Source organism: Olea europaea, unplaced genomic scaffold (assembly GCF_002742605.1).
Source record: "Olea europaea var. sylvestris unplaced genomic scaffold, O_europaea_v1 scaffold1314, whole genome shotgun sequence".
Classification (NCBI taxonomy): domain Eukaryota; kingdom Viridiplantae; phylum Streptophyta; class Magnoliopsida; order Lamiales; family Oleaceae; genus Olea; species Olea europaea.
In genome coordinates this window covers 77,996-102,983 of record NW_019230613.1, presented here as the reverse complement: position 1 = coordinate 102,983, position 24,988 = coordinate 77,996, and the positions used below count along the sequence as shown (strand labels likewise).

The window sequence follows — 24,988 nt, the reverse complement described above, 5'->3', positions numbered from 1 at the left end:
TTTCAATGGAATACTAGTTCATGGATTCACCTAACTAAAAAATGGTCTAACATGGACGTCGATATTGAAGACAGTCGGATGTAATGATGTAATTGTAACCATTTATAACTTGTAAAACGCTTGACTTGTAGGTTTAGAAGTGCATAGTATACATTCTCCATTCTAAACTAATTTTAAGGGTGAATTTTATCCAAAATGGTTTTTACGGTGCCTTTAAATTTTATTCGAATGCCAATCAATATCTTATTTTACATCAAGTTCTACGACAAATAATTTTTACGATTTATTAGTATAATCAATTTTCTTGTCTCCACTGGTAACTCAATTAAAGGTAATATTTTATAAATGTCAACTATTACAACATATCGATGAATTCATAGACTACATGTCAACTCAATTAAAAAGGATAGCATTATGTGAATTTCCCATTTTCAAACAAAGTGACAAGCATTTCCAACTTCTTGCACCCTTTTCACACCATGGCGATGAAACAAGCGGTGGACATTTTGTAGCCGGTCAAAATCCCCCTTTCCCATTGATTTTTCTTTTGTAAGACTAAAATTTTGGTCAAATAATTAATTAATTATGGCAAAAGTAAGTGATTAGAAACCAAACACGTTTTCTACAAGAAACTTTCTATTAGCCTTCTCTTGACCTGGCAATAATTTCCTGACCCGATGTTTGACCTAACTTTTAAGTGGAAAATGGTTTTTGAAATTGAGTAGGGTTAAAGGAGTGAATATTTTTAAGCCCCGTTTGAGCTATAATATTGTAAAAATGAGAATGAAAATATAGTCGTTATAGACCCTACGCGAAAGATAAAAAGTCAAATATGATAACTTAATGTGATAGATAATGATCATATTTTTCATTTTAATGAGGAAATAATGGGCCTCAAACAGGACCTTATGATTCATATATCTTCAATTAAAATGTTCAATCGTTTACAAACACCTAAATTGATGTTTAACATCAATAAAGTTGAATGACATCAATTTTTTATGGTTTCCTCGGTTGGCCTGTCTAAACGAAAGTGGAAACTTCCCAAATTTGACTTCTTTACCTACCTAATTTTCCTTTACGTTTTGAATTTTAATATATTTATGTTTGTTAAAATAAATTGTTTTATTTCAAATAATTTAAAATTTATCTCTTAGACAATGTTCAAATGCCACGTAAATCAAGCATGTCCGTACAATTAGCAAATGGCTAGGTGGTTAAGCCCAAAAGGTTTATTTGTAATAAATATCTTATCAACATATTTTAAAACCTAAAAAATAATAATACTAATAGGATCGAGAAAAATTATTGTTTTAAAGTAGCTATTAAATTATCAATAAGTTAATAATTTATTGATTTATCGATAAATGAATATTTATTAATTTATAGAGTATGTTATATTTGTATGACTTGAATTATATTTTACCATAATACATGTAGAAAATTAAATGTGGTAAAATTCAAAATTTATTCTAAGTAAACAAAAAAGCAAACACGTACATAAGTTAAAGAGGGAACGTTAATGTACATGCATTGACTTTAAAGTTTAACATCTTGGAAGATTAATTGTTCAAGTTATTTTATTTACACATGGAACATAATTTCTAGTATCATTAGTTTTAACTTAAGATCCCTAATCATTCAAATTTCATACATTTTCGAGTGAATTGTCTAAATGGTCACTGAACTTTGCAAAAGATTTCTACAGGATCATTGAATTTTAAAAATCATCTAAATGGTAACTGAACTTTGCAAAAAGTTTTTCAGGGGTCACTAAATTCAGTGATCTCGTGAAAACCTTTTGCAAAGTTTAAAAAAATATGTTACACTACATATTTTTAACAAATAATAAGTCCAAGTCATTTTTATAAGTTTAGTAGCCAAATTCGACCATCTCAAAGTTCAGTAAGCAATCATAGACTTTTTCAAAGTTCGGTGAGCAATTGAAGTTATTTTTCAAAGTTTGACGAGTAATCGAAGACGTAACAATTTGTTATCGACGTAACGAAAAGCCACATGTATATTCTGCTAGCCACATAACTAATTGCGTTAAAGAATTGAAACGGATGTTAAGATAGTGAGTAACATCTAACGTTTTAATAAATTTAGTGGTCAAAACTCAACACAATAAACTTAGCAATCGAAGACATAAACATAAGTTCAGTGATCATTAGAACAATTAACTCAACATTTTTTGCATGCTGGAAGTAATTATTTTCCCTTTCGTAATTCAAGGGTTTTCTTAAATTTACTGTGGAAAAATGTCTTGCAAAAATTTCTAGAGAACCCTTGAAGTATGTCAATTGCTAAAGAGTTGGTGCGATACGTAACTCGAAGTTGAATGTGCATCTCCTAACTTGCTTCGACTTATATGATCCAAAATTATCATCCAAAATTTTATGATCTCGAAACTCATCTGTCCTCTAAATGAGTTTACTTTTGTCTTTTTTTCTCGATGAACAGCTTAAAGATGAAATATTCCCTTGAAGGCTTTGGCAGTGGCAAGTGCTATTAATGGCATTGATGACAGGAAGATTTATGTTTGGTTCACATAATCTCTAGAAGTTCTTTTCACTAGAATTTCCTGAAAATAATGGTCAAGTATTTCTTTCCTCTGTTATGTACACTAACAATATGACTTTGAAACATATGGTTCTGCGGACGAAATGTTGGTTTACTCCTCTGGGATGTAGAAGAGAACAGTTTTCATTGTAGCGGTTAGTACATGATTGGGTTGCTACTCTCTTATTAGGAAAATTGCCTTTACTTGTAATTAACTGGAGTTGTCATGCTTGAGTTTTATCTTAAACGATGTAGATGCACAAGGTGTTGATCCCATACTTCCTTGCACTGTGTGTCACGCCTAGTACTCATACCCTCGAAGGCACATTGTTGGTAAGTTGGCCCTGTCTTATCCTTATTGTTATTTCCTTTACCCGCTTTCACCAAATTTCTTCTAAACTGGTTCAGGAAATGGTGATCTCTAACAAACATAGAAGTGCGAATACACAATTCGTCATTCTTGGTTTCAGATTCTTCTTATCCGTAACATCACTTTTGCTCGTCTTCTAAGTTTATTCACTGACTATTGCTGCGTCTACTTTTATGGATATCAAATATCGCAGAGAAACCAGAATTCTAACATAGATGCTTCTTAATTCTGCAGGCTGGACGAGACTTAAAGTATGTCAATGAGCACGTTTTTGTTTGGGCACTCTTCTACTGCTAGCATGTGATATTCTGTTTTTGTTTACTAGTTTTGACCGTTCGACTTACATTTCCCGTACTTCCATATTTTACCTTCTATCAGCCTTTCCCGTCCCTTCTTCACTCTCTGTTTTTCGCTTCTTTCCTTTTTCTTTTGTTTTCATGGCGATTTCTCTAATAGATTGGACATCACTTGGAAAACGAAAAAGTTAAAATCTTACTTTAATGTTCAGTCATGTCCAATACTGCTCTCAAATTTCTATTTTAGTTCGACTCTGTTTTTTACCAACTCTATCCATTAACAATATTCGACTTCTTGTTAGCTATTGAGAAGAAGCGGTTATGGTTTTAACTGAGTGTTGGTTTGCACTCGTTGCATTTCAATGGGTCCTTAATACAGCTACAAGCTACAATATTTCTACTACCTTATAGTCTCACAAATCATCTGATTGGATAATAAGTAATAACCCTTCTCTCTCCAAGCTCGATTTTCTATTGCACTACGACGCCTCACATTACCAAATGGGATTCTCTATTCTGAAGACACCACTCGTTATCAAGTCGGGAGGCTGAAAACTGAATAGTTGATGAAGTCAAATATCCCGAATAGACAAGTTGTACATGGTATCCATACTAGAATCCTGTTCTACCATTGAAGCTATCTCTGTGAAACCTCATGAAAAATTGAAGGGTTGGCATCAATAGGAATAGCCCTTGTATTCTAGAAGAAAAATGCATTGTACTAGGCAATATAAACTATACAAATCACGCTGAGGAACACACCTTATTGCCCATGAATATATGCAATTACGATTCAATTCTTGCACCATTATGAATATCTATCTGTCCTACAAAACCCCGATTGTCAAAACCTCTCAGCCCCCATTGTCTATGGTAAAGGGTCATTCATAGAATAACAAATAGAAAGGTTATTGAGCGATATTAAAAAACCTCAATATCTGCTACTTCCACGCCGACCACGACCATATTGTCTTCGTTCTTGAGCTCCCACTGCCATTGGTCGTCTACTCTGCAATTTTCATCAAGTGCTACCAAGCTCAGAAACATTATCACGCACAAAAACAGAAAGTAATGAATAATGTCACAAGAACCTGAGATGATTGATTCAATGCTTGTTGCTTTCTTGCAAAAACCTTCTGAGCCCGTCTCCTCTTTTCTTCTTCTTCCTTTAACTTGGTCAGGCTCGGCCTATAAAGAATTACAGTTCTACCGATCTGACTAACAACGACAGAACCAGTGGCTTCCTCTAATTGCTTCACAGCGTCATCCAACTCCATGGGACAGTTAGAATGTATTTTAAGCTGTCATGAACATTGATTAAATTAATAAGAAGATAAGGAGAAACAATGAAGAATTCATTTATTGAACAATGAGCAGACACAGCTCAGCTCGCAGCTAGCAGAGCAGCGATTGGCCATGCGAGCTTGTTAGCTCATGTGTGAGGCGTAGAGAAATATAAAAATTAAAAATCAAAGAAAGCGCAAGCCGGCAATCTTGTGGGGCGAGCCGAGTGGCTCAACAACCCATACACCCCAACCTTCCGTCCACTTATAAGTAATTTATAAGATAATATCTGCGAATTCACAAGTAGTTTTCAATTACCCAGATATTAACTTACAATATTCAAACGGGGAAATTTAAACCCTAAAACCAAAAAGATTAAATAAATACGGAAATCACTACACTGATGAGTAAACACGATAATGTAGCCAATTAAAACAAAGAAATACACAAATATTTACTATCAACTAAAACTATGTACCTTCAGAAGCTCGTTAGCTTCAAGGGTTTCAATCAATGCGGTAACGACAGTGTCGGTCACTCCAGACTTTCCCACCTGTTGAGATTTAAGCTTTTTCCCCAAACTGTGAGCATACGATGCCAATTCTTTCTTCTCTTTGACAGCAAGAATTGGTAACTTCGAACTAGATGACTTTATACGCTGAGCACTCAAATCCAACACCCTCGTTAAGCCGTCTTTAACAGAAATATTCACAGTATCTTTCTTCGATACATTTTTTCCATCCTCATCAAATTCGTCTTGTTCGTTTTGGAAAACAATGCCGTCGTTGGCGAGCTCGTGCAACAGAGGAGTTGAAGAGAAGGAGAGGCGGCGCGTGGAGATGGGAGGACAGGCGGCGGGATTTCGGGTGGGAAAAGACGACGACGTTTGGAGGGGAAGAATAAGGGACTGTTTGGTTTCGATTTTTAATGAAAAATGGAAATAGGGAAGAATAGGCCGGAGGATGAAACGGCAGCGTAGGTGGGAAGCGGAGGAGGAAGATAGCGTCGCCATTTCTGGTTGAATATGCCTGCTTTTCTCAGGCTGCAATCAAATACTGTGAAAAAGAGATAAAATTATATTAATATAACTTTTGAGAAAAAAAATCAATAGCGGGTGTTTGGTCTAGTGGTATGATTCTCGCTTCGGGTGCGAGAGGTCCCGAGTTCGATTCTCGGAACACCCCTAATTTAATTTTATACTTCCTTCTCCTTTCGTATCGTATTGTTTTGAAAAATAGAAATGAAAATATTGAGAGCAATACTGGTCCAATATTCTACAAATTGTGCGTCACATGCACCATATCTAAAAAATAATAGTACACCAATTAGTTAATACGTATTGTTACATTATTTAATAACTACAGTTTTCCAAGAAAAATTTGAATATTTATTGTGAACATGATTTCAAAGAGAGCCATCTTTGTGCTCTGACGCACCCTTCATTGCTAATAATGCAGCTCCATAGGCAGCTTCTGTTTGAAGTGCTTTGCTCACAGGCAGACCCAGCACTCTCTCTCGGATCTTGATCCATTTCTCATTTTTCGACCCGCCACCAGCTGTGAAAACTTCTTCAACTGGTGTAGATCCTAAATCCTTCAGTAAGCTGTAACCCTTTGCCTAAGTGACATGAAAACCAGATATTTGATAAGCTCGTTGCTATTGTATGAAACCTGGAGAGAAAAATAAGAAGTCGACTTGTTTTCACCTCGATACGAGCAATGGATTCTAGAATACCATGCAAGTACTCAACATCACTAGCTGGGCGAGGATGCAACCTGAAAATTGCAATAAAGCGAAGAAGAAATACCAAGAATGTGATTCTGAAGGAGGAAAAATGCTATTACTCGCAAAACACAGACAAGCCATGCAAGAAAACGAGGTACCAAATATTCTACCTTTACATTGGACCTAAAGTTTTAATTATTTTCCAAAATAAAGTGCTTTATAAAGATCTAAATAAAGTGTTTCGTAGAATTATTACATTCACGGTACTAGGGGAAACTAATAATATTAGGATAAGATTTAAATGGGATATACATTTGACCCTCTATAATAGCTTAAACTTTTATATCAAATGGTTCGAGTGGGAAAGATTCATATTCTAAATTTGCTTGTTTGTTTGCCTTTTTGTCCAAGGAGCTAGCCTAGATCCAGAATCACATAAACACAATTAAAATAATGATCCTTAATTTCAAGATTTTAACATTTACAACCCTAGTATTTATTCTGTTTAGCACACGAGCATATATTCTCATTAGATCTGGCTTTCCTTTCACCGTACAATAAATTCTGGAACGAGCTGGGGTAGAAGCAAAAATTTATTTTTAAGGTCTTTTCAGTGTGGGGTTATCTTTGAGACTCTTATGATGTTATGAAGTTTTGAATACTCGTTGAGCCAAACTTGATTTTGAAGCCAATGACTTCAGTTGATTTACGAATTTCTCACTATAAATTGTATAGTATAAAGTTCAGTCTCTCTTTATTGTTTAAAGAGGAATGAGAGACTGAGCCTGAGGAAAAGCCCTGTCCCCCATACAGCGATCATCCTACTTTTAACTCTTGGGTTATCAATAAATCCTGGTTTACCCTTAAAAATAGAATGAAAAGTGAAGTAAAACTACCTTGGTTCCATTTTAGGGTCTGCTACAGGAAATCTTTCTCCAACACCTTGCAGAGGATAATAATCAAAAGGAGAGGCTTCTGCAGGATTTATCTGTTCACTTAATTTCTCTAGCTGCTCATCTGTGAAGATTTGCCTGAGAACAGCTCCACCTGTGTTTGAAGCACCCCCAACAAGCCATTTATCATCAAGGCGGTGGCTGTACACTCCAAAACGTGCATCTTCTACTCTTCTGGTGCTTAATAGTTTTATAGCCAGAGTCGATCCCAGAGATGTGACCTGATCGCGAGCATCAAAAATTATGTGAAGAGGTAGGAAACAGAGGTACATTACAAAAGAAACTAGTGCTCCATCTGAGAATGCTTATAATCAGATCATATTACGATGTTGATATTAGGGGATAAGATGAACCAAAGACAGCTACGAGAAGAAATCATTCAACTCAATGATTAATCTACCAGATATTTAACTTGACCCTGATCGTTAAGCAAGAAAAAATGGGTCTAGAAACCTAAATAAAATGCACCAAAACTATAATATAACAGTGAAAAGGGGCTAAAAATCTCACAGCTTTTCCAGGTTGACTAGCACGTGCTGCAAGAAAGGCTGCTACACTATCAGTGGTTCCTGAGCAGATAATACAATCCTTTGGGAAACCTACCAATAAGATTTACATAGAGTTTCAAGCCCAAAAGCATTGCATTTGAAGTTCAGGAAGAAAAGGTTCAAGTTACAAATTTATATACTGATTTCAGCCCATGTTATGTGAAAGGTATTGTGTGGACATCTTTTGACGAGAAAGGTAAATACTCGGTTTTGGAAAAAGCACAATCTAACTGTATAATTTTAGGTGTGAAATACTATTCTGAGGATAAAGCAAGTATATTATATATAATACAAAACATCCTTCAAAAGTTCAGTTTTGTGGCCTGCTTCGCTTGCACAACGATGTGCCATGAGAATTTCCAAATCTCTTTTAGGAATATTTAACTTAACAGATTTATCAAATGACAACTTATAGTGTAAATAGATATTATATGTAAGTTTAATTGTCTATAATATAAATACAGTGTGAAATTGGAAATGTGGTAAAGTTAAACATCAATGCTGAGTGTACAAAGAAAAGGACAACTTTAAAAATAAATTCATGGACTTAAATATTATTTTAAATGCCACAAATCAAATAGAAAAAAACGTACCATACTCTGTTCTGATGCTTTCTTTCAAGGCACCAATAGCAGTTCCCGGAGGTTGTATAGAAGGTAAAACTCGTGAATACGGTTGCAATAGCAGCCAAGGAGGATAAGACTCAATTTCAGGATCATAGCCAACCTGTCACATCATAATTGGTCAGTTGAGTGTCCTTAGACACATGAATACTAATCGGCGTGAGATAAGGAAAGAAAAGTAAAAAATGGCAGTGTTAAGTAAGGGATGCCTTCAAAGCATTATTATAATCGGACACTCCAAGCTTGCCATGAAGCAGCCACAATAACCAGTCAGCTTGATGCAACAATACTGTTGATTCCTTAGTTGAATTGTCAGAGTTCCACCAAGAAACAAGTTTACAAAGTGTAGAAGATCCAGAGCAAACAGTGTGGTTAGCAGGAGCAATCGACTTCACTGATGGCAAAGCATCGGCACAACTTTCATTATATAGAAAAGGTTTACATAAGGATTCACCCGTTTTGCTGCATTGGGGAACAATTTTTTATGTTAAGCTAAATGGGGAAGTAGTAAATTTAACTAGAAACAGGGTCAATACGGATTTGCAAAGGTTAAAGTTCCAACCTATCTAAAATGATAGTGGTTGCAGAAGTTCCATCAATTGAAATGGACACAACCGTTGAGCGAAGACCAACTGGAATATCTTTAAGAAGTGCAAATAGCGTCATTTTCCAGGATTGCAACCAATCTACTGTTTCTTCGATCTTTCTAGAGAACATAAACGAGCTTGTCAGTTCATCTAAGAGACAGAGCATATGTGTAATTGGTTTACCAAGCAAAGCAAGTAGAACATGACAAACATTATCAATAAGGATAAGAATGTCAAGCAATTAAAAGAATCACAACAATAGTCATTTTGAAACTCTAGAGAGCGTCGGTGACAGAAAAAATACCATAAGCAAAGGGTACTCTCTCTTTCCTTCAGCACGTACATTCCCTTCCTTGTCTATCAGAGCATACCGAGCTCCAGAAGTACCAAAGTCCATGCCAAGATACAGTTTCTTCCCAACTTCAAGATCAACCTCTGCTCTAACTATATTGTTCTGCAAAGCCTTCATTCTTTGATTCGGTTTACCAATAACTTTATACACTAAAACTTTGAAAATAGGGTTTCTCGAATTATAATATCCTGACATGTGATAGTGAAGAAAAAAGAAAAACAAAAAGTCAGGTCTACCAATTTTTTCCATGTACAAACCAAATCCAAATATCTTATGCATATTAGGAGTACCGAATACAGTCAACTGTTTCCTTATCAATGAAAACAAAAGGAAGCTAACCTTATTCCCAACAAACCAAATTAATAGAAGATTAGTCCAGCATAAACTTGAATGGAGAGAAGCGTTAGACAATTATAACTAAAATTAACTTACAAAATCATCTGTGCAGTTAAATACCAGTGTGAATTAAAGGCATGAACAGTGACCATTCGATTCCCCTTCACTTCGAAAATTCTAAAGATTCCAAACATGAGAATGAGAACCCAATTCCAATTCCATGTCTTCACAAATCCAAATTCCCATTTAAACTGAATTTTGTTTTCATATAATTCAAATTAAATAAAGTGCACATGCATTTGTCCCGCGTACTGCACGAGTAAATTTATTGTGTGTATACATATGCATAATTAGAGGGTGAGTTAATTACTTTGTTCTTGCGAGGAAGGTGGATGAAAGAGCAACGAGCATGGAGAAATGGAAATTGAGGTCGACATTTGTTTGAGCGCGCTAAACAGATAGATGGGAAATTTTTGGGAACCCCCTTCACCCACTTTATACTCTCGTCTTCCGGTTCAAATTATGTGCGGTGCGTACTTTTACATCTAAACTCATGATTTGAAACCAGAGCTTGAACTTAAAGAAATTATAGAAATGCAATTTTATTATTATTTTTTTCCTTTTTTCCCCTGAAAATCAGAGAAATAAACGATAGCCCCCTAAAATTACAAGCTTGCAACTCAAAATTAGGTCAGAAAATTGTTTTGTGGTCCAATATACATCTTTAGACCATCTTCAATGATGTTGTAAGATTGGTTGTAAATTGATATTTTCAAAATCATCTCTATCCTCATCTATATTTTGACGGATATAAATTCAAATTTTGCTCTAATAAAAATTATCTAAATTCACTTTTTGTCTCTTGTATATTGAAAAAAATGTAAATTTATATATATTTTTTAATATATTTTCTATCAAAAAATACAACTTACATTTTCTTTGTATCTCTCAATTGATAAGATTTTCGATCACTTTGAATATCTAAATCACAATTTCAATATATTTTACACCACGAATGAAAATGCTATTACACTTTCACAAGAAAAAAAATGTGAGAGTCAAAAAATCAAGCACGCAGTTCTAACATAGAGACGGAAATTATAGTATTTGTTGGGGGCTTATACTTTTGCCTAATCTAACTCGATGAAATCGAAAGTTCATGGTCCATAATTAACTCAATACCTAAAAGGAGAATTAATACTTACAAAAAATATAACATGAATAAAAAAAGGAAGAATTGTTGGTTGGTCTTTCAAATTATTGCAGACTATGCCCTTGTTTGATCCCCATTTTTTCTTCAAAATAGATTCTTCAACTGTAATTTGATATCATTTCAATCATACATTTTTCAATAAAATAATATTACACGTAAATTCAATACTTTTCTTTTTCTTTTAACCACACATTCTTCATCACAACACTATTTCAAAATACATTCTTTTAGAAAAATGGGGCTCAAACAACCCACATATTCGAACCCTTTATTTTTGTAGTTGGGGTCCAAAACCTTTCATCTCATGTTGGATTTCACGTAGATCCCTGACTCAGCTTACATTATAAAGGCTATTTTGGGAATTTTATTTATTTTTTTTTTCTGTTAGCTTCTTGTTAATCAGTTTTGTATTTGTCAATTTTCTATTGGTTGAGTTTGTTATGTATAGAAAGGTGAATATTCCTTCTGTCATGGTCATAGGCTGTATATAAATAGGCTGGTTCGTTTGTATATTTTTATTCATTCGATTCTGATGATTACAATGGAGAATTCCCAAGTTCATATATCATTTTCTTTCTTCTCTAACTTTCATATTTAAATTCTTATATGGTATCAGAGCAGGTGAACCAAATCAACCATGACTACAGAAATTCCTTCCACAGATTCTTCCCCTGCTTCTCCATCCAAAATTTCTAACCCCTTCCTCAATTTCACCGATGTCACCAATCCTTACCGTCTTGACCATGGTGATAATCCATCGATCTCTCTTGTTCCTGAACTTCTTACAGTTGACAATTACACTACTTGGTCTAGGGCAATGCGTAGAGCCCTTAGAGCCAAGAACAAATTAGGCTTCATCAGTGGTGCTATCACCAAGCCAACTAGTTCAGACGACCCTTTGTTTGAGGCCTGGGAACGTTGTAATGACCTTGTGACCTCCTGGGTGCAGAATTCCATCTCCCCATCAATCAAGTCTAGCATAGCTCTTGTGGATGATGCTGCTGAGCTGTGGGATGAACTGAAGGAGCGGTTTACTCAGCAAAATGGTCCACGAATCTTCCAGCTCAAGAAAGCCCTTGCAAGTTTGCAACAGGAGCAAGATTCAGTAAGTGTTTATTATGGGAAGTTGAAATCAATTTGGGATGAGCTCAATATGTTCGACCCTTTGCCTGACTGCACCTGTGGAAAGTTAACTACACTTTCTAACAGATACCAAAGGGATTGTGTGATACAGTTCTTGATGGGTTTAAATGATTCATACACGAACTCACGAGACCAGATTATGCTCCTTGATCCTTTACCCTCAATTGGGAAAATTTTATCCATGATCCAGCAACAAGAAATGCAGCACCTGATGCTTAACAACCTACCATCACCTAATATGATGGGCTTAGCTAGTAGGAAGTTTCATCCCATTCCTAAACCAAGTGTTAAGACTGGCCAACCCAACAACCGTGACCGTCCTTATTGTACTCACTGTCATGCACCAGGGCATGATCTAGAGGCATGTTTTAAAGCAGGGAATGCCGAGCCACCAATCTGTACTCATTGCCATATGAGTGGTCATGTAGTTGGGAAGTGCTACAAACTTCATGGGTATCCACCTGGGCATAAGTACTTCAACAAGGGAAAATCTCCCAGACTTTTTGCTAATGCTGTCATTGCAGATCAAGAGGATGATTCAGATTCAAAAGTTGGTCTTACAAAGGGACAGTATCAACAATTGCTTTCTCTGTTGCAGCAAAAGGACAGTCCAATAATGCCTTCTATGTCCACCAATCCATCCAAGACAGCTTCTCATCCTGTAGCTAATGCAGCAAAGGCCCCTACCATGTCTGGTATATCTATCTCTTGTTCCACTTCTTCTGAAAGACTTTTATTCTCTGCCGAAACACCTTGGATTATCGACACAGGTGCTACAGACCACATGGTCTGCAGCATCTCCCTGTTTACTACCATCAATTCAGAAGTATCTTATTCTGTCAAGATGCCAAATGGTGATGAAGCACTTGTCACACACGTAGGAACAGTTCATATCACTGGAAAACTCGTTCTAGAAAATGTTTTATGTGTCCCGTCTTTTACATTTAACTTGATTTCTGCTAAAAGACTTGCCCACTCACTTACTTGCTGCCTTATTTTTTTTTTCTGATTGCTGTTTCCTCCAGGACCTTTTGTCTTGGACAACGATTGGGAAGGGTGAAGTGAAGAATGGACTCTATCAATTGCAGCATGCTAAAGTGTCTCCTGAAGCTCTTGTTGACAACTTTTCTAAGTATTTAAATAAAAATATCTTTGTTTCCACTTCTGTACTTGACAATAGTTCTTCCATAGATCTTTGGCATTATAGACTTGGCCATACACCTTTGTCTAGGATATCTTTGATCGATGATCCTGTTGTAAGTACTGAAATTACTGACATTAATGAAAATGAAGTGAAGAATGGACTCTATCAATTGCAGCATGCTAAAGTGTCTCCTGAAGCTCTTGTTGACAACCTTTCTAAGTATTTAAATAAAAATATCTTTGTTTCCACTTCTGTACTTGACAATAGTTCTTCCATAGATCTTTGGCATTATAGACTTGGCCATACACCTTTGTCTAGGATATCTTTGATCGATGATCCTGTTGTAAGTACTGAAATTGCTGACATTAATGAAAATCCTTGCTGCATTTGTCCCATGGCTAAACAACATCGCCTTCCTTTTCCTACTAGCACACATATGAGCACCAGAATTTTTCAACTTATTTCTTGTGATATATGGGGGCCTTGTTCTGTTCCTGCACATGATGGATCCAAGTACTTTCTTACTATTGTGGATCATTTCTCTCGAAGTACTTGGGTCTATTTACTAAAAACAAAATCTGAAACTCGCCACTGCATAGAGACTTTTTGTAACCTTGTTGAGAACCAGTTTGATGTCAAAATCAAAATCTTAAGAAGTGATAATGGGGCAGAGTTTAAAATGACAGATTTCTTTTGTAAAAGGGGTATTTTGCATCAAACTAGCTGTGTGGAAACACCACAGCAAAATGCTATTGTTGAACGTAAGCACCAGCACCTTTTAAACATTGCGAGAGCACTTAGGTTCCAAGCTTCACTTCCTATGAAGTTTTGGAATGAATGCATTTTAACTGCTGCTTACATTATCAATAGAATCCCTTCTCCTGTGCTGTCAAATAAAACCCCCTTTGAGTTACTTTTCAATAGAAAACCAACCTATGGTCACATGAAAGTATTTGGTTGCTTGTGTTTTGCTTCAACTATTTCACAAGGCAGAACTAAATTTGATTCCCGAGCTAGAAAATCCGTCTTTCTTGGCTATCCTTTTGGTGTTAAGGGATACAAGTTGTTTGACCTTGATACCAAGACCTTTTTCATCTCACGAGATGTTGTTTTTCATGAAATAGTCTTCCCCTTCCACACCATCACACTTGACAACCTGCCGCCAGAAACTACTAACAACAATAATTTCTGTCAACTTTCTCCTCAACCATTTCCTTCTAATGTTGAGCAGATTAATTCAGATTTTTCTCCTTCTCAATCTTCAAACTTAACACCTTTAGATCCTCCTTCTACTCCTGTCTTCATTAATAGCCCTGTTCAGACTTCTGAGGTAGTTGCTTCCTCTCCTACTTCTGATTTACCTCATACTACAGAAGAAATCACCCAAGAACAATCACCTATCCGCAAGTCAACAAGAGTTAGAAGAGCACCACAGTACCTGCAGGACTTTCATTGTCAACAAGTGCACTTCACTTCTCCAGACCAATCATTGACCAGGCAATTGTCTTCCAATACAGGTACAAATTTTCCTTTAACCAATTCCTTATCATATCATCGTTTATCTCGTAATTATGCTGCTTTTTCAACTTCTATTTGCTCTCAAATTGATCCTCAAACATATCATCAAGCTGTTAAGGATCCGGGTTGGTGTGAGGCTATGAAGGCTGAATTGGATGCTCTTGAACTCAATCAGACTTGGGAATTAACTGATCTGCCACCTGGTAAGGAACCAATAAAGTGTAAGTATGTTTACAAGACCAAATTTAATTCAGATGGGACGGTTGAAAGGTTAAAGGCCAGATTAGTGGCCAAGGGCTATACACAACAAGAAGGGATTGACTATCACGAAACTTTTTCTCCAGTAGCCAAAATGGTCACAGTTCGTTGTCTCCTTGCACTTGCTGCCATACATGGCTGGCATTTGCAACAATTTGATGTTAATAACGCTTTCCTTCATGGGGAGCTAGAAGAGGAAATTTATATGTGTAAACCCCCTGGTTATAACAAAGGAAAACCCGAACAAGTGTGCAAACTACTCAAAAGCTTATATGGCCTTAAGCAGGCATCTCGCCAATGGTACTCCAAATTTTCAGACTCACTTATACACTTTGGTTTTCAACAGTCCAAATCAGATTATAGCTTATTCACTATGATCAAAGAAGATGTTTTTACTGCCTTATTGGTTTATGTGGATGATATTGTGGTTGCTAGTAACTCCATTGATTGTATTAATTCTCTCAAAGTGTTCTTGAATACTGAGTTTAAGATTAAGGATCTTGGTGCCCTTCGTTATTTCCTTGGTATTGAAGTGGCAAGATCCATAAAAGGGATTCATTTATGTCAACGGAAGTATACACTTGACATACTAGCAGATTCAGGTACCCTTGGTTCCAAGCCAGCTAAACTTCCCATGGACCAAAATATCAAGCTTAGCAAAGAATCAGGGTGTATTCTTTCTGATCCAAGCATTTATAGAAGACTTGTAGGAAGGTTATTGTATTTAACTATTACAAGACCTGACATTAGCTATTCGGTGCAAGTACTCAGTCAGTTCATATCTAAGCCAACTGATCTTCACCTACAAGCTGCCCACAAAGTACTGAAATATCTAAAAGGTAGTCCTGGCCAGGGTATTTTACTTTCTTCTTCATCCCCTTTGCAATTAAACGGCTACTGTGATTCTGATTGGGCTTCATGTCCAGACACTCGACGCTCTATCACAGGCTTCTGCATTTTCTTGGGCAACTCTCTTATATCTTGGAAATCCAAGAAACAATCAATTGTTTCTCGCTCATCTGCAGAAGCGGAGTATCGGGCAATGGCAACAACTGTTTCTGAGTTTACTTGGATTAAACAATTGTTAAAGGATCTGCACATTTCTCATTTGTCTGCTGCAATTCTTCACTGCGACAATCAAGCAGCTCTGCATATTGCTGCCAATCCAGTATTCCACGAACGTACTAAACATATAGAGGTTGATTGCCATCTCATTAGAGACAAAATTCAGGAAGGTAGTATCATCACAGCTCATGTACCAACTCATTCACAACTGGCCGACATCTTCACTAAGGCTCTCTCTTCTTCTGTTCTTACTACTCTCCTCTCCAAGATGGGAATAGTTAATATCTATTATCCATCTTGCGGGGGGGTGTTGGATTTCACGTAGATCCCTGACTCAGCTTACATTATAAAGGCTATTTTGGGAATTTTATTTATTTTTTTTTTCTGTTAGCTTCTTGTTAATCAGTTTTGTATTTGTCAATTTTCTATTGGTTGAGTTTGTTATGTATAGAAAGGTGAATATTCCTTCTGTCATGGTCATAGGCTGTATATAAATAGGCTGGTTCGTTTGTATATTTTTATTCATTCGATTCTGATGATTACAATGGAGAATTCCCAAGTTCATATATCATTTTCTTTCTTCTCTAACTTTCATATTTAAATTCTTATATCTCAATTGCAATTGGAGGGCATGCGGACGGAATCCGTCCATTTGACAGTCAGTTAACCAAAAGTCAACAATTTGATCAAATTTAAAAGTATAAAATGACAACTTTATATTATTCCATATAAAAATAATTAAAATTAAAAAATAAAAGGAAAAAAAAATTCAATCTTTTTCTTCCCTAAACCCAAGCCGCATCCATTCATCTCCAAAAACCGAACCCAGTGAAAACGGCCACCCTCCACCTTTATCTTCATCTGCCATCACCACCTTCAAACTCAAATCACAAAACAAAGCAAAAATTTGGATCTCATCACCACCGTCAAAACCCATAGTGAAATTTCATTATCAGTTGAACTCCATTTGAAAAATTTTCAATCTTCTCGAATTCCTACTCAATCGTAGCATCGCCACTATCATCCATAATCAAATCTGGTCCTCCATCAGGTCCCCAGTCAAGAGCCCGCTTGGTACAAATATATTCAAGAAAAGCCAAGATTTTGTAACAAAATTTGATCTTTATATATCCTTTTGAACGCTTACCTTGTTTAGGATCCATTATTTCAAATTATAATTAAAGGAATAGTAATTTCTTTTAAGAATGTGGGGATTGAAAATGATGGTAAAGTTTTTGAGTTTAGAAATATTATTTTTTTGAAAATGTGTAGTTGATAAGAAAGAAAAAAATGAATTTTATTGAAATGGGGGTCAAGTATGGGTTTAATGAAATGAGCCTCAAGTAACGGAGAAAGGTAGGTGAAAACATATCAAATATGAACCAATATATGATGAAATCAATAATCCAATGTCTCCAAATGTTAAATTATCACTTCAAATGGCATAAATAAGCATTTGCTTTTAAGAAATATGAGAAATTCTAGAAATTGCGAAACCAGTAATCCAGTATTCAATAAATGGATTTTGCTATAAAAATCTCGAAACCTCGCGTGGATTTTCCAACAGGAACCATGAATAATCAAAATCCATCATTTTGTGATGGCTCTCACCTATGCTTGCCAACTCATCACAACCAACACGCCTTGTCCTCAAGGTTTACAGAGTGGGACATGAATTATTGAAGTGATACCTTCTCCATTTTAGGACTCAATGATGGCAGTCGAGGATGATGATTATCAAGGCCCATACGATTAGAGAACGTGGTGGAGTGAGTTGGTAGTGGCAATAGCTGAGAACTCTGTGATACTGTTGAAGAAACAACCGGAATTGCTTGAGCGGGTTGCACCAATCTATTCATAAGTGGTACATGCCTCATTCATCTCATCTTATTGGTTTCTCTTAAACACCTTGTTCGTAATGTTCATGCCCAGAGGCGGATCCAGGCATGGGCTGGATCGTGCTACAGCCCGTGCTCACCCGTGCCCAAATCCAATAAGTCTTCTTCTTTATTTTTTTAGTTTTTTCAGCCCACATAAATTGAGTGACCAGCCCGTGTCGAAAGAAAAAAAAATGTGTAAGCCTAATTTAACATAATAAGTAAATGGCCCATTGGCCCAAACATACCACAAAGTCCGCCATTCATTTAAACTTAATTCTAAATTCTAACCCAAATTAAGGGGGGTGTATTCAATTGGGATTTTTGTAGATTTTGATGGACATTTTTTAAGTGATGACTTTTATGAATTTCGTGGATCTTTTATAGATTTGTATGGAATTAGTAGAAATTTTTCGTAGACTTCTATAGATTTTCATTTTAAAACTTTTATAGACTTTAGTGAAATTCAAAATTTTTTTCAAAACTTTCATTTGAAATAGAATTCACATAAATCTGATATGAAATTCTCACATATAGGATGTTAGTTCCCACAATTCCCATTCTTCTTCCCATATAATAAAAAAAATTGAAAAATAAATAAATTTAAGACCTTAATTAAATAAATAATAATCAAAATTATATATGATTCAATATTATTTGTATAGTAACTTTTAAAAATAAATAAAAATCAATATATTTAAATTTAATTATAATTTTTAATATAAACTTTTATAATTTAATTAAAAATAGATATTTTTCACACAAAAAAATGAATGAAAAAATAAAAAAAAGTTTCAAAAATCTAATTTAATTTTTCATAGAAAATAGAGATAAATAATAAGAGAGAGAGAGAGAAAGATAAATGAAATATAATCAATTAAAAAAATAAATTTTAATCATACATGTCCATAGAATGTTAAAGGAGAGAAATTTTTATTTTTTATTTTTTATGAAAGTCTCCCAAAATCTCATGATTAATGAGAGACAAATTTTAAAATTTTACATGAGTACTTTCTGCTTAAAAGTTAGTATTCTAGAGATTTTTATAAAAGTTTCTACAAGTCATTAGAATTTGAATTCCTTAAAACTTATAGAGACTTCTAAAAAGTTTTAATTGAATATACCGTAACTTTTAGAGACTTTTTAAAAGTTTTTAAAAGTTTCAATTGAATACATTGTGACTTTTAGAGAGTTTCAAAAAGTCTCAATTGAATACCACTGAACTTTTTAAATATCAAAAAGTCATTAAAAATTTCAATTGAATACACTCCCCTAAATTCTTCCATTTCATATTACCAATTCGCCAGATCCAGTGGTCTACCATTCAAACGAAAACGAGAAAAGGGCAAAAGGGAAAAGGCGATTCCTCTGTCTCCATTTCTCCGACACGACAAAATTTATAGAAAATTAAGGGACCCATATGTTAGCAGGAGTGAGGGACAATCGGACAAACAAAGACAACGGCTTTTGAATTGGTAAGTGTTGTGTGCCCCGTTTTGAAGTGTAGAAATTCAATTGTAGTCTATAGTTTCTTCGACTTTATAAATTGGACCTTTTTTATATATATTTTGTCGACTCATATGTTAATATTGATATTTATTGAGTATGAGTTTTTAAAAAATCATAGTTTTTAACTTTTTGTTTGCAGCTTGTTGAAATTACCCGATAATTTTTTTTTTAATTAATTGAGCATTTTTAAATTTTCTGTTTTGAGTATTATATTGATAATTTGATATTAAATTTTCTGCTTTGAGTAAGTAACTGTGGAAGTCCATGCTAAATTATAATGCATAATTATTCTTTTATTGTTAACATGCTTAAATTTTGATTGAATTATTTTTCAATTTAAAAAATGCAGTATATTTTTGATTCCCGCAGGCCGCCGACATGTAGGAAAAGCAAATTGCAAAAGCTTGATATACTTCCTAGTCAATAGTCCCTAGTAGGTAAATGTCCCCATCTCTCTACTTGCGGTCTTGCCGGCAAAATATTGAAGTAATTATTTAATTATTGTTCAAATGTCGCCTTATCGGCTTAATAACTTATTGTTGACATGTTGATGTGGCCTTGCCGGCTTAATAACTTATTGATGACATGTGGATGTGGCCTTGTCAGCTTAATGATTGTTGTTATTGCCTTGTTAGCTTAATAATTGTTGTTATTGCCTTGTCAGCTTAATAATTGTTGTTGTTACCTTGTTAACTTAATGAATTAGTTTTTTTAATTATCGTTAGAGTGATATCATTGATGATTGATTTTTTTATTTTTTATTTTTTTGCAATTTTAAGAAATTGAAAATGGAAGGTCAACCTCCTCTCAAGAAGAATAAGAACTTGTTTTCGTTCTTCCAAAGGGCAAGTCGACCTACTGAAAATAAAACTTTTGATGGACTAACTGAAGATCAACCTTCAGTTCGTCCAGAAGTCTAACATCATTCATCATCAAATATTGACATTGAAAGAGAACCGGGGAAAAGGAAGCAGATACTTGAATTTCCTTTTAATCTGTGGGATGAGATTAGAGTGGCATATCTAAAGGCTGGGCCTTATCAACCAAAACTTGCTGAGTATCCTAAGACACAGGGAAAATCTCAGTCTTGTCGCTTTTCAGGCAAAATGGTTCAACCAGTTTTTGTGGTTAGAGTATTCACCTATGACAAATAGGGCATATTGTTTCTATTGTTATCTTTTTCGGAATGATGGTAATTCGTCTAATTGTTCGGCATTGGTAATTTCTGGATATAACCAATGGAAAAGGCTTAATGACGGATCAAAATGCATGTTTCTTACTCATTTGCGATCATTGGATCATAATATTTGTGAGAGAAGAGCTGAAAATTTAATGAAACCGTCTCAACATATTGATAAAGTGATGCATACCATATCGAATGAAGAAGTTGAGAAACGTTGTTTACGTTTAAAGAGTTCAATTCGAAGTGCTCGATGGCTAGCATTTCAAAGGCGTTCCTTCAGAGGTCATGATGAATCTGAATCTTCATTGAATCATGGAAATTTTCTTGAAATGATAAAAATTTTGGCAGAAACGAATACAGAAATTGATAAAGTTGTGATGAAAAATGCTCCAAAAAATGCCCAAGACATTGCTTCAAGTATTCAAAAAGAAATCTTACACATAATGGCAAATAGAGTAAGAAGGATGATTCATGCAGAAATTGGGGATGGATACTTTTGTATTCTTGTTGATGAAGCATAAGATATATCTAAGAGAGAACAAATGGCCATTGTTTTGAGATTGGTGAATGGTCAGGGTATTTTGACGGAACGCTATTTTGACATTAAAAGCGTCAGTGACACTACAGCATCTAGTCTTAAAAATGGGATTTCAAATGTTTTTGCTCAACATGAACTTCAAATGGCAAAAATGAGAGGTCAAAGATATGATGGTGCTAGTAATATGCGGTGCACTTGGAATGGACTTCAGACATTATTTCTTAGAGATTGTCCATATGCTTATTATGTCCACTGTTTTGCTCATCAATACAGTTGGTATTGGTTTATGCAGCTAAAGAAGTTGATGTTATTTGGGAGTTCTTTTCTTATCTAGACAATATTATCAACATTATCACTTCTTCCCCTAAACGCATTACGGAGTTATAATCTGCTCAAATGAATGAAATTGAGCATATGTTAGCTACTGGGGAGCGTGAGTCAGGAAGTGGAGTAAATCAAGTGGGTAATTTACAACGATCAGAAGTAATTCGTTGGAGTTCTCATTATGACTCTATAAAGAGCTTGATAGATATGTATAATGCAACTTGCAAGGTATTTGAAGATCTTAGTGTTCATTGTCCAAATGGAAGATCTCGGGGCGAAATTCGTAGCACTTACAAACATATGAAAAGTTTTGATTTTGTGTTCATTTTGCATTTAATGCATACCATCATGAGAATAACCGATGTTCTTTGTCAGACTCTTCAAAGAAAATCGCAAGACATCTTGACTGCTATGAGATTTGTTTCTACTACAACAAAACTCCTTAACAAATTGAGAGATGATGATTGGGAACAATTTCTTGGGGAAGTGAAAAAGTTTTGTGCAAAACATGATATTGAGATACCCGACCTAGAAAGTTTGTGTAAAATTGGTCCTTGTCGTTCTCGCGATCCAATTACAATGGAGCATCGTTATCACTTTGATGTTTTCAATGAAGCAATAGATTACGTACTGATGGAATTAAATACAAGATTTAATGATACATCAGTTGAACTTCTCACACTCAATGCATCTTTGGATCCTAGAAATTCATTTGAATCATTTAACAGTCATGACATTTGTACACTTGTTGAGAAAATTTAACAGTCATGACATTTGTACACTTGTTGAGAAATTCTATCCTGCAGATTTTACTTAGCAAGATATTCGTACTTTGGAATATGAATTGTGACGTTATGAGTTAGATATGAAGGCTGAATCTCGATTTCAAGTATCCACACTCGTTGAGTTATGTCGACAGTTACATGAGAGTAGAAGGTTGGAGACTTATATTATGGTTACTAGACTAATTCGTCTTTGCTGACTTTACCTGTTTCTACCGCGACTACTAAGCGAGCATTTTCAGCAATGAAACATGTGAAGACGGAACTTCGTAACAAAATGGACGATAACTTTCTTGTTGATTGTATGATATTCTTCATCGAACGAGAACTTGCTCAAAAGATAGATATAGATTCTGTTATAGACGAATTTTATATTTCAAAACCTCGTTGGGAACAACTTCAAATTAAATAAATTTGATTTTAATGTAATATATAAATTTATTATATTGACTTTTAAATTTTAGCCCGTGCGCTAAAAATTCTTGGATCCATCCCTGTTCATGCCTAAATACTTTGCTACAAATTCTGCAGGTCCTTCTCCACCATGTTGACCTAAAACACCAAAGAAAACCTATTTAGAATCCCATTGAAGATCTACAAAAGCAAAATAACAATCAACTCAACTGTGTCGACCCCACGACTTGTACCATCAAGACCTTTCCTTAGAGAATCAATTTTAGACCAGGTTTCACTATCCAACAACGTAAGAGTAGCCTGTGTACTTGAATTAAAATCATCGACACCTTCAATTTTCTCAGTTTCAATTATTTGAGGTTTAACAATATTAGCTTCAATTTGAATTTCAAAGTCTGACAAATCTATATCCAATTGATCTTTCAAGATTGTATCACTCTTCTGCTAAGCATTGATGTGAGAATATGGTTATCTTAACTCCATTTATTCAGATTTTTGTGGACCACTGGATGAAGATCGACGGTCGGGATTTAATCTTGGGGGAGATGTTTTTGACTTGATGGTATTGATGGTGACACAATAAGGCCTCCCACGTTTTTGGCAGAGGGATGGGTCTTTCCTTTTCTTCCCTTCTTAAGTCGACTCCCTCTCCTTTCACGATGGTCTCTCGGTTTTAGCTTGAAGGTGTGGGTTCTTTGCCGATTTTTCTCTCTCTCTCTCTTGAAAGGTGATTTGCAAGTCATGGAGGGCCGTTCCTGAGCCTGTAAAATCAGCCATAAGGAGGAAAAGAAGCTGCTGAAAGGAGGAAGCAGAAGCTAGACATTTTCGGCCAAAGACAGGTTGTCTCTTTCCACCATTTTTTCATTGTTTTGCCGTAGAATATCTTCTATTGTTTGATGTTTTGGTTGATTGAACTCCTAGGATCCCCAAGAAACTGGTATCAGAGCTAGGAGGAGTGAAATCTGTCCAAAAATCGATCAAAACCGGCAAGGAAATCGCTACTCCATTTTCTAACCGAATCTGAAAAATTCGAATTCCGGCCAAACTATTGACTTTCTGGCGAAATGGAACCTGGACCCATAACCAGCAGACTGAGGCGCTCCTTGTGGTGGGTCACGTGACCGGCGGCGGAGCGTGGCGGACCTCCGGCGAGCTTTTTTCGGGCAGTTTACTTATTTTGACGTCGTGAACGCACTGATATCGTTTGTTTTCTGTTTCAGGTTTTACAGAAAAAGTTGGACGATTTTGCCCCTGGCTTGACATCTACCACAATTAGGTTCAGAAACTTGGTGGTATATTTACTGTTTTTCAACAGTAGTTTGGTAAGATTATTCCAAACTCTCCGTTAGGTTAGGTTTGATATCCTTACCGATTTATGCATGGTTATTGCTTGGTTGCTTATTTGTGAATTCTATTGATTGAATTTTTATGATTAATTTGTAACCTGGAAGCATATTTACCTGCTTTATATACCTGTGTTTCATGAATGGATTATTTCACTGTTGTGCTTCATTTCTAAAAATTGTTTTTTAACTCGGCACTCAGTTATATATTGATCATCTAGAAAAGAATTTTTCAAAACCTTTTCTGTTGTGTCCACGAGTACAGGCCACTCTTTTATAGAATCTATAATGGGTTCGAGGGTCAAATTATCGCAATTCGATGGAAAGGGGGATTACTCGATATGAAAACAGAAAATGAGGGTCATTTTGGTCCAACAGAGAGTTGCTAAAGCTCTTGATGATCCCGCTACATTTTCTGATGAGTTAAAAGCTAAACCAACTGAAATTGAAGACATTAATGAAATTGCTTACAGTTATATAATTTTGCATCTATCTGACAACATTGTGAGACAAGTTGATAGTGTTAAAACTGCTAGAGCTTTGTGGATTGCTTTAGATGCCCTGTTCTTAACTAAAACTTTACCTAACAAAATATACCTGTTGGAGAAGTTGTTTAGTTTTAAAATGGACCCGGGGAAGGATGTCGAGGGGAATTTGAGTGACTTTAGCATAATTGTTAAGAGTCTAGCTCATAATGATAAAACATTTGATGATGAGGATTTAGCTGTCATATTACTAAACTCTTTGCCCGAATCTTACAGAGAAATGAAAAATGCCATAAAATATGGTAGGGACACTCTCACTCAAGCTATTGTTTCTGATGCTTTAAAATCAAAAAACTTGAATTAAAAAGAGAGAACAAAATTCATTCTCGTGAAGAGAGTCTATTTGTTAGGGGAAGATCTGAAAAGAAAGAATTTAACTTCCATAACAAGAAGGGGAGAGGAAAATCTAAAATGAGATCCAAATCTAAAGATAAAAGCGGTAAGAAATGTTATCACTATGAAAAGTTAGGACATTTCAAGAAAGACTGCTTTGACT

The 24,988-nt window shown here is 35.3% G+C and overlaps 4 protein-coding genes and 1 non-coding gene across 8 annotated transcripts; 3 read left to right on the top strand and 2 right to left on the bottom strand.

Moving 5' to 3' along the window:
* Nucleotides 1-2,140: 2,140 nt before the first annotated feature.
* Nucleotides 2,141-3,796, top strand: LOC111374929 (protein DETOXIFICATION 46, chloroplastic-like). The gene is made up of 4 exons (XM_022997696.1): nucleotides 2,141-3,069; nucleotides 3,167-3,183; nucleotides 3,258-3,336; nucleotides 3,675-3,796. The coding sequence occupies exons 1-4, from the start codon at nucleotides 2,818-2,820 to the stop codon at nucleotides 3,789-3,791; spliced, it is 465 nt and encodes a 154-aa protein (XP_022853464.1). The 5' UTR covers nucleotides 2,141-2,817; the 3' UTR covers nucleotides 3,792-3,796.
* A 148-nt stretch (nucleotides 3,797-3,944) lies between these two features.
* Nucleotides 3,945-5,547, bottom strand: LOC111374918. Its single transcript, XM_022997679.1, has 3 exons — nucleotides 4,991-5,547; nucleotides 4,320-4,529; nucleotides 3,945-4,237 (listed from the first exon to the last, which is right to left on the bottom strand). Exons 1-3 carry the CDS (start codon nucleotides 5,522-5,524, stop codon nucleotides 4,160-4,162), a joined length of 822 nt encoding a protein of 273 aa, XP_022853447.1. The 5' UTR covers nucleotides 5,525-5,547; the 3' UTR covers nucleotides 3,945-4,159.
* Nucleotides 5,548-5,624: 77 nt separating this feature from the next.
* TRNAP-CGG lies at nucleotides 5,625-5,696 on the top strand. The gene has a single exon. It is a non-coding gene; the product is annotated as a tRNA-Pro (tRNA).
* Nucleotides 5,697-5,771: 75 nt separating this feature from the next.
* LOC111374917 (xylulose kinase) lies at nucleotides 5,772-10,261 on the bottom strand. 4 transcript variants are annotated; one of them, XM_022997677.1, is made up of 10 exons: nucleotides 10,007-10,117; nucleotides 9,757-9,813; nucleotides 9,253-9,488; nucleotides 8,924-9,063; nucleotides 8,571-8,823; nucleotides 8,332-8,464; nucleotides 7,701-7,789; nucleotides 7,134-7,411; nucleotides 6,218-6,287; nucleotides 5,772-6,129 (listed from the first exon to the last, which is right to left on the bottom strand). In XM_022997677.1, exons 2-10 carry the CDS (start codon nucleotides 9,773-9,775, stop codon nucleotides 5,917-5,919), a joined length of 1,431 nt encoding a protein of 476 aa, XP_022853445.1. In that variant the 5' UTR covers nucleotides 9,776-9,813; nucleotides 10,007-10,117; the 3' UTR covers nucleotides 5,772-5,916. The 4 variants fall into 4 exon arrangements, with proteins under 4 accessions (XP_022853445.1, XP_022853446.1, XP_022853444.1 ...); XM_022997678.1 differs by having other exon boundaries at nucleotides 9,640-9,813; nucleotides 10,007-10,082; XM_022997676.1 differs by lacking the exon at nucleotides 9,757-9,813 and having other exon boundaries at nucleotides 10,007-10,261.
* Nucleotides 10,262-19,804: 9,543 nt separating this feature from the next.
* Nucleotides 19,805-21,067, top strand: LOC111374927 (zinc finger MYM-type protein 1-like). Its single transcript, XM_022997694.1, has 3 exons — nucleotides 19,805-19,849; nucleotides 19,970-20,022; nucleotides 20,392-21,067. Exons 1-3 carry the CDS (start codon nucleotides 19,805-19,807, stop codon nucleotides 21,065-21,067), a joined length of 774 nt encoding a protein of 257 aa, XP_022853462.1.
* Nucleotides 21,068-24,988: the final 3,921 nt, after the last annotated feature.